We start from the raw sequence: 10,008 nt of genomic DNA on the forward strand, positions 1-10,008 counted from the left end.
CCAGGCACTGCAGCTGGCTGCCCTCTGGTACCGAGAACAGGGGATCCACACAGGGCGCTCATTAGCGGGAGGAGGTAGCGCCCCAGCTCCTCCCGTCTGATTCACTGAAGCCCCTACCCCTCATTCCACTCCCGCAGGGCTCCCTCCAGCTCCTGGTCCTCTGGAGTCCCCTGCTCCGGGCTCCCAGAGCCACGACCTATGGCTTCACACTGACAGTCCTCGCTCTAACCCAGATGAGAAAAGGCCCAGGGCACGGGACCACGGAGCATCAGCAATGATAGTGATAGAGGTGGTGGAGGAGGAAGTGGGCAAGAGCTGGGACCAGGCAGCTGCCATCCCCTCAGGGAAGCAAGGGAAATGTGTTCCTGGAATCCCAATTTGAACTTGAAATGCATTTATCCATGGGAACCTAGGGTGGCGGTTGTGTTCTGTAGTACAATTAGCATGGTACTATATGGCACAGACATTAGAGATTAAATAGGCTTTTGTGGGCAGCCAGCCACCAATAACATTGTTTCAATGGGAAAATGCACTGCAATTTCCAGAGAGCCTGACTACAAAAAGTAACTTTGGCAGCATATCCTTTTGTATGTACAATTTCACTTCTTATTACCTCTCAGCCAGTAGGTCCTCTACAGGACAGATAAAAATCATCGTGGGAGCAAAAGAGGGAGAGGAGGGAAAAAGGTAGAGGGAGAAGGTGTGTTTCTTTAAAGCTGGTTTAAAATTATTCTTTGTAATAAGCCAAATCCAAACCAAAGGAGCCCTTAAAAATATATAGACACAAGCACGAGCACAGGTATGTATTTCACAGAAAATATATTAAAGCTCGAAGATATTATCCAGCAATAGAAATTAGAGTTCTTTTCATTAGAGCAGTGCTTCATTTATTCAATTGGTTTAAGGAGTTTTCCAAGTTCAGCCAACACTCGTTTTACTTAACCGTACTTGGTGGAAATCTTGGTGAAACAGTGTCTCCATTTTCTGCCTCATTAAGCAGCGTGAGTGAAACAGGGCTCAGAGTCCCTTTACGTGCCCCTCCTCATGCTCTGAACCGTGGAGCTTCCGCCCCCCCGACTGCACTGTGCCATCTGCACACCAAGTGGCCACTCTTGTGGCCCTTTCCCCACTCACCCGCTCTGCCCAATCCGCTCATGTCCTCCCCTAAAACTGAGCAGGGTTTTTAGGTGAGACCACTGTTACTCATTCCTGTATCTCTGTGACTGAGCCAGCAGTCAATAAAAGGAAACTGAATAAACGAGAAAAGAAACCGCCAGTTTTAGAAATGCCCGTAAGATGGGTCTGGAAGCTTGAGGCTGGCCGGCGAGGGGATGGGAGTTAGTTACCTAATGTGAAAACGAAAGGCTACAAGGGCTGGGTAGCAAGGGAGCTGTTTGGGGAGCTCCAGGACACTAATGAAAATATAAATTTACTTTTACTTCTGAAAATAGGCTGGCTTCTAAGGCAGGTCTCAACGTTATAAGGGCCCCATTTTCACATTAAAAAAACTTTCACTACTCCCCTCCCACATGATGTAAGTTACGCTTTTTGTAACTGCCAATTCAGAAAATACATAAACGCATCAGACACATGGATTCCAGGAACGCTTACAGCCACTCCAAGGCCCAGCAGGGGTAGGGTGCTCAGGGACCAGGGACCAGGGACCGGCACAGCACATGTCCAACACATTCTATTGGATGAGTCACAGCTCCAGGCTAATTTCAGAGGCAGAGACTACAGTGCAGGGAGGAACACAGAAGCCCAGAGAATAGGGGAGGCATGGGAGCCTCCAATGTCATCAACGCCCACACCTGCTTTAGCTGCAACACCAGAGTTAACTTGATTTCACGTATTGTATGTATTTACATTTACATACGTATAATTATATATCTAACATATATTTTTATTTTCATTCAACTCATGTATTCTAATTTTTCTTTTTTGACCCATGATTATTTATTATTGCATTTAAAATTTTTCAAATATATGGGCGTTCCTTAATTATCTTTTTGTTATTGATCTCTAACTCCATTGCATTGTTGTCAAAGAACGCTCTTTGTGGTACTAACCACTGCTGGGGTTGCTTCATGGCCTAAGAGGAAGTTAGGTTTTATACATGTTTCCATGTCTACTTGACAAGATTATGTACGTTCTAACACTGGCTACAGTGTTCTACATATATCCGTTAGATCAAGTTCTTTAATTGGGTTCTTGTTGAAATCTTTCCTGTTGTAACTGATTTTCAGTTTGCTTGACCTTTCATTTATTTTATATTTATTTATTTGTTTATTTTGCGGTACGTGGGCCTCTCACTGTTGTGGCCTCTCCCGTTGTGGAGCGCAGGCTCTGGACGCGCAGGCTCAGCGGCCGTGGCTCGCGGGCCCAGCCGCTCCGCGGCATGTGGGATCCTCCCGGACCGGGGCACGAACCCGTGTCCCCTGCATCGGCATGCGGACTCTCAACCACTGCGCCACCAGGGAAGCCCGACCTTTCAATTATTAACAGAGGTATACTAAATCTCCCATTATGATGGTGGGTATGTCTATTTCATCCTTTGGTTCTATTGATTTTTTGCTTTATATATTTTATGACTGTCATTAGGAGCATGCAAGTTTAAATTGTCACACCTCCCTCAGGCACAAAATCTTTTATCATTATATTGCTATAATGACCCTCTTTATCTGCAATGATCCTTTCTGCCAAAAGTATATTTTGTCTGCTATTTATAGAGCAACAGTAGCCTTTTTTTGGATGAGATTTTGGCTGGCATCTTTTTTTTCCCAAATACTTTGACTTTAAATCCTTCTGTGACTTTATATATTAGGTGTGTCTCTTATATGTAAAATATGACTGCTCTTTGTTTTGTTCTGTTTTTAGCCAATCTGCCCATCTTTCTCTTTAAACTGAAAAATTTTGTTCAAATACATTTATTTTGATTACTGATATAACTGAACTGTTTTCTATCTTCCTATTACATGATTTTAATATGTTCTATGTTTTGTTTCTTTTTTCTTCCTTTCTTGCCTTCTTTGAGATTCAGTTTGTTATAAATTTCTTGTTCCATTTTCCCTCTATAGATCAGAAGCTATAATCTCTACACCTATCTTTAAATGATTATTCTAGCCACGTTAACATATATTTCTAACAAGGTCTTTACCCTCTGCTCCAGTTATCAACTGACATGTACCAAACCACCCCTAAGCTTAGTGGCTTAAAACAATTCATTATTATCCCTCATGGTTCTGTGGGCTGGCTGGGCTTGACTGAGAAGTTTTGGGTTGGGATCTCTCAGGTGATGGCAGTCAAGTGGTGCTGGTGGCTGGAGTCACCTGACTATCCAATGTCTAGAACAGCTCCACTCATACTGTTAGCAGTTGATGCTGGTTGTTGGCTGGGAGCTCGGCCGAGGATGCCAAGTGAAGCACCTGCGTGTGGCCACATGACTTGAGCGTTTAACAGTATGGCATCTGGGTTCCAAGAGGGAGCATTCCAGAGCCCAGTGGAAGCTGCAGACTTCTTATGATCTAGACTTGAAGTCATAAAACATCACTTTTACTGACTTCTATTGGTTACACAGGGCCAACCCTGATTCAGGACAAGAAGGGACTACAAAAGGACTGAATGCAGGACATGTGGCTCATGGGAGGGAGGGGGAGCACCTCTGAATACTAGCTACCAACCCTCCCCCTGAACAATACCTTAAGAGTACTTTCAATCTAATCACATGACTCCCAATTTATCTGCTATTTTTGTCCTGTATTTTAGCTAACTTATTATTCATATCTTATAACTTACCATTTACATTTAATACCTATATTAAATTAGTCATTATTAATGTTATTATTTCATACAAACTAGATTTTTCTCATATTTGTACATATTTTTGTTTACATTCCTTCTTTTATCTTGGGTTTTCCAGCTGGGATATTCTTCCGTCTGCCTAGAGTATATTCTGAGGAATTTCCTTAATTCAGAGTTCACTGGTAAACTAGCTTTTGTTTGTCTAAAAAATGCATTCATTTTCCCCTAGGTATTGAAAAATTGTTTCTCTAGGTATACAATTCTAGTTTGATGTTATTTTCTCTCCAATATTAAAGACAGTCCACTATCTTCTGGGTACCACTGTTGCTAGTGAGAAATCATCATTGGTCTAATTTTCAGTTGTTTGCAGGTAATTTGTCTTTTCTTTATAGTTATTTTTCAGATCTTCTCTTTAGCTTTGGTGTTTTGCTGTTTCATTATGATGTGGTTAGTTGTAGAATTCTCTGTGTATTTTTCCTATTTGGGATCCATTGAGTTTTCTAGAAGAATTGGTGCTTCTCAACAATTCTGGGCCATTATCTCTTCAAATATTGACTCTTGCACTTCCTATTATCTCCCTTTAGAAGTCTGATTAGACCTATTTGTTAAATATTCCATTCTTATTTTTTGTCTCTGTCTCTTTGTGCTGAATTCTAGGTGATTTATTGGTATTGATGCCCCAGTTCACTACTTCTGTCTTTAGCTGTGTCTATTACAATGTTTAATTCATCCACAGAGCTTTTAATATTAACTCTACTTTTTTCTAGATGGTCTATTAGACTTTTTTTAATTCTCATTTTTCATTTTTATGGTCTTTTAAAACATATCTTCTCACTTTAGACAAAGTAAGCATAGTTATTTTATATTCTTTGACTTAATATCTGAAGTCTTTGAGAGTCTGATTCTGCTGTATAGTTTTTTGTTGTTGGTTCTCACTAATGGTGAATGTCTCCTTGTATATTTTTGATTTTTGACTGTGAGCTCATGTTCCTTGGAATTTTATCTGTGAGTATTATTTGAAGTCTGAGCTGAAGCTCCACCCCTTCAGACCTGAGCTGTACTTATTTCAGTGGGTCTCCTGGACACACTACTAACGTGCAACCACTTTTAATCAAATTCTCCACTTCCTCTACTTTATTCAGTCTATGGGTAAACTAGTTTAGGTGGTCTAAAAATGCATTCATTACTTGCGAAGTTTTGAAGCTTTTGGGGACCATGCAGATAATTAACACAGACTTTGAATCAACACGTGCTTATGAATTCTTGGGGAAGGATTTATCCCCCTTCATTCATGCTGAGGTTGAAACAGGCTAGTTTCCTTACTTTTATGCAGTGGGTTTGTCTCCTTCATCCTTACAAAGAACTGCACAGTTTTATACAAAGAAATCTAATACTTCCCTCCTTAAGTGGATGGAGTATTTTTCTTCTGTTCTTTGTGAACCTGTCAAAACAAAACTGTGAGGTTTCTAGAATGCAGCAAAAATCCTCAAGGAGAAAGTGGTGTGGGTTCCTGCTATTGTCCTGAAGTTTCTGATTTCATTTTGACAATGTTCTCTGCACAGTCCGTACGTGTGTGTGTGTGTGTGTGTGTGTGTATGTATCAACATGTTTCCATCCAGAGGACATCATTAAGGTGTTTAATTCACCATAATGTCAAAAAAAATGAAATCATTTCATTGTTATACATATTTTTAAAGCATTTTTATACACATATTGTTCTCCAACAAAACTGTGCCAAATTTACGTTACATTCATCAGTGTGGTGATCAGAAATTGCAAATTTTAATGTCTTAGGCTGGCCTAGTTTAAACATTTCAATTGTATTTAACCTGAAGCTTTATGAAATCCAAAACACTGTGCTCTCTCTTATCATTTTCAATAAAAATAATGAGGAACAGCATATAGGATATTCATATTCTGGTGTCCAAAAAAAACAAAACAAAACAGGGAGAAAAAAGATTTAAAAAAAAACCTATGCATATCTTGAAGATTAGAAGAACATTTCAACAGCAGTGGCTAAGAGCACATCCAGGCTTTGTCACTTACTAACTGCTGGACCTTGGGCGAGCCTCCACTCTCTCATCTGTAAAATGGGCATGACAGTGGCTACCTCAGAGTTAAACAAGACAATGTTGGCAAAGCACAGAGTCTGAAAGAAAATAAATTCTCAAAACGGGTAGCTAAGTGACTCAACTAGTGGGTGGGGCAGTTGAGATTTGAACCCTAGTTTGCCTGAATCCAGAAGTCATGAGAAGTCTTTTCAATTTACATGTTGTTACAGGACTTAGCGATGGTTGTTCCCAGAGATCTCCCGCTCAATAGGGCAGATTTTCCTGCTGCCCTTTCCTCACCAAGCCCCACAAGGACAAAGGAGTGGAGCCCCTTTGCTATGTACTTACAGAAGAGAGATGATATTAAGACTCCCAAACAGCTTCTGGGTAAATTTTCTAATGAGGTTTTTGATGCAATAAATATCCTGTGACTCTGTTCTTCGGCAGTGAACCACCTCCACCCTTCCTCTTGGAGAAGTGAGTACTGACATTTTTGATCCTGTCCCCGAAAGAGAGAAAAACAGCCCACAGTTAGCCTGAGATGACAAGCCAGTCTGGCTTCAGTACTTACGAAACAGGACATTCCTCCAATTTCCGTGTGGTCAGAGTGAGCGTGGCTGGTGGGACGCATCTCCCCTGGGGGTAGGCTGTGACGACTGTCCCCAAAAACCAGTTGACACGTGTCTCTCCAGGAGAATGATGTTTCTGAGGACTGGCCTGTCTAGAAATGTCTGCAACTGTATTCTTTGTTTCCCACAAAGCTGCTTTAAAATATTCAAACAATAGGACTGAAGAACATTGAAAGGAATTATTTACTGATTCAGGGCCTTCATATTTAATCAGCTGCCATGGCACGTGGTCAGGAGTTACAGGGGAAAAACAGTTTCCGCCCATGGTCCATACAGAGCTCCCCAAACTGGAGCCCTAAGGGGCAGCAGTCCTGAGAGGTATTTTGAAGGGAAAAGAGTCCTGTGGTCAAATAAGTGTAAGAGGCACTGCTTGCAAAGGCCTTCTGCAGGGGCCGCTATGCCCATGAAAGTCTCTGGGAAGCTCCAGGATACAGTACCTGCTTTCTTTGTAGAACTCAGCCTTTCCCACAGCCAATCTGAGGAGAATCTCTAATGACAGCAATGGTGGAGAGTCTCATGTTCAGAGAGACACGGTGGGGATGCTGCTGACAGAACAGCAGGCAGCAAATGAGCTCAATCTCTCTCTCTCGATGTCTCGAGGCCTCAATGTGTGTGTCTCTCCCTCCCTCTCTGTTTCCTTTCCTCCCTTCCTACCTCCATCTCTCCCTCCCTTCCTTTCTGTTTCCTCTCTTCTTTTTGCCTAAGGAAAAACATCTTATTTTCTTAGCCATTGGGAAGTTCACTTCCGCCATTGCACTGACTCTAAGAGCAGTGTGGAAACTTCCCTGGTGGCACACTGGTTAAGAATCCACCTGCCAATGCAGGGGACACAGGTTCGAGCCCTGGTCCGGGAAGAACCCACATTCCGTGGAGCAACTAAGCCAGTGCGCCACAACTACTGAGCCTGCACTCTAGAGCCCGCGAGCCAAAACTACTGAGCCCGTGTGCCACAACTACTGAGCCCACGTGCCACAACTACTGAGCCCACGTGCCTAGAGCCCGTGCTCTGCAACAAGAGAAGCCACTGCAATAAGAAGCCCACACACTGCAACAAAGAGTAGCCCCCGCTCACCGCAACTAGAGAAAGCCCGCGCGCAGTAACGACGACCCAACACAGTCAAAAATAAATAAATAAATAAAAAAATATTAAAAAAATAAAAAGAGCAGCGTGGAGCGTTCCCAGTGCCCTGGAAGGCTGCCCCATCCCAAGGTAAGCACCATTCTGACTTCTATCACACAGATGCCCTTGGCCACTTTTTGAACACCCTATAAATGGAATTATACAGTGCGTATGGTTTTCTTTCAGAACACAGTATTATATCATTTGGCCTTTTGATGTTGTTTAGATATATTCTTGCACAAATTTCATGATGACTGTATTCCAATAAAATTTTACTTTATGGACACTGAAATTTGACTTTTATAATAGTGAGTGTATCCTGAAATATTCTTTTGGGTTTTTTTCAATTGTTTAAAAATGTTTAAAAAAAATTCTTAGCTCACGGGCCACACAAAAAATAGATAATGTGCTGAATTTGGCCTATGGGCTATCATTTCCCGACCACCAGAACAGTATTTTAAAAATACAGAGGTAAAAATAATCATTAACCTAGAATTCTATACCTACCTGAATGATCATTCAAAAATGAAAGTGAAATAAGACAATTACTACAAAGACTGAGAGAAATTACCATTCAAAGAACCCAGTTGAAAGGACGAGTAAAAGATGTATATCAGGAAGAAGAAAATTAAACTCAGAAAGGAGCGGAATACAGATGAAACGCTGGGGAGAGACTAGTAAACATGCATGTGTATCTAAATAAGCACTGATGGCCAGAAAAAAAAAAAAAAGTAATAATGATGATAAATTTTGCTTTAAAAACAATAGCTGAATTGAATTACCAGACAATTAAAAATTTGTGAGATGGAAGGAAGGCAATCAGAAATAAAACATTCTAAGGTGTTTGAATCTTTTAGAGGCAGCTACAGATGATTAAACTTTGTCAAATCAATTGCGTTGAGTTACAAATTTAAGGGAACTCAAGGGAAATACCTTTTTATTTTAATAGCTATTTATTTATTTACTTCTCTTTATCGCAGTTATATAAAATCTCATTCAATTTATCCAAGATTTGAAAAATGAGATAACTTTAAAATGTTTAAATAATAATACGGTGGTACAGAGCTATGGCAAATGTTTTTATATCAGTTACGAATGACTTCCGTTTGAGAAATCAGCATAAAAATTTTTTTGAAAGCACTATTATTTTGAAAGCAGAGGTAGATGTGATAGTTCTATGTACATAAATATATAAATAAGTGACTTGTAACTGTCAAAAATTACCAATGAGCCATCAAGCCATGAAAAGACATGGAGGAATCTTAAATGCATATTACTAAGTGAAAGAAGCCAATCTGAAAAGGTTACACACTATATAATTCTAATGATATGACATTCTGAAAAAGACTCATTGAAGACAAAAAGTCAGTGGTTGCAGAAGCAAAAGGGGAGGGAGGGATGAATAGGTGGAGCACAAGGATTTTTAGGGCAGTGAAGCTATTCTTTATCATTCTATTATGATGGATACATGGCAATGTATTATTTGTCAAATCCCATACACTGTTCAACACCACGAGTGAACCCTCTGTTAACTATGAACACTGGGTGATGATGATGTGTGATGTGTCAATGTGGGTCCAAGGAATGTGACAAATGTACTACTATTGATAGTGGGGGGGTTGGAAGGGTCGGGAGAAATAGGAATTTTCTGTACCTTTCATTCAATTTTTCTGTGAATCTAAAACTGCTCTATAAAAATAAAGTCTATTATTTAAAAATTCTCTTAGCCATTTGCGTGCACATAATTAATTTTTCTGTTTCTGAAGACAGGTCAAGAACTATACCAGTTAACATTTACTGGGCACTTTACATAGATTTTCTCTTTAAACCTGGTGAAATAGATATTATTTTTGTCGTATAGTTAAGGACACTGGGGCTAAGAGAATTGACGAAATTAAGACAGTCACAGAAACTTTAAATATCTGCTTATCTGATCACAAGGCTGGCTTATTTACTAGTACTCTGATGACTTATTTTCACTTTTTTCTATTATCTGGCCTTAAAATACCTTCAGCTGCTTTTAGTTACAAGCCTTAGAGTTAATTATTGGGTCACACCTGTCCAGAAACCAAGTGGGAGTAGACCTCGGGGACTACAAAGCCTAGAATGCACCGCGGCGCCGGGTTGCCGAGCCGCCAAGCCGCCGAGGAGCGCAGCAGCTCGCGCTCTGGCCTGCCTCTCTTCCCCCGCCCTCGAGCGTCCGGACCGGAGCCTGGTTCCTGTCCCTTTGCCCGGTGCCGCGGCTCCACAGAGCCACCCGTCCTCGCACGGTCATCCCAGTCCCTGAGGCGACCTGGGAATGCGCCCCGGACGCCCCGGAACCTACCCGCCTCCCTGCCGGGCAGCCAGCACTCCCCACCTCACCTGCAACTCCAGACGCCGTACTCCAACCGCGGCTCCGAGTAGG

At 41.3% G+C, this 10,008-nt stretch overlaps 1 protein-coding gene across 1 annotated transcript in view; it reads right to left on the reverse strand.

The window, feature by feature from the left end:
* Positions 1-9,998, reverse strand: part of CFAP61 (cilia and flagella associated protein 61) — a 260,039-nt gene extending 250,041 nt beyond the window's left edge. The window contains exons 1-2 of the mRNA XM_079945951.1: positions 9,966-9,998; positions 6,201-6,351 (exon numbers count right to left, since the gene is read on the reverse strand). Coding sequence (XP_079802077.1) covers positions 6,201-6,343 — 143 coding nt within the window. The 5' untranslated portion in view covers positions 6,344-6,351; positions 9,966-9,998. The remainder of the gene's footprint in view (positions 1-6,200; positions 6,352-9,965) is intronic.
* Between the last annotated feature and the right edge of the window lie 10 nt (positions 9,999-10,008).

This window comes from Stenella coeruleoalba (assembly GCF_951394435.1).
Source record: "Stenella coeruleoalba genome assembly, chromosome: 15".
Lineage (NCBI taxonomy): Eukaryota > Metazoa > Chordata > Mammalia > Artiodactyla > Delphinidae > Stenella > Stenella coeruleoalba.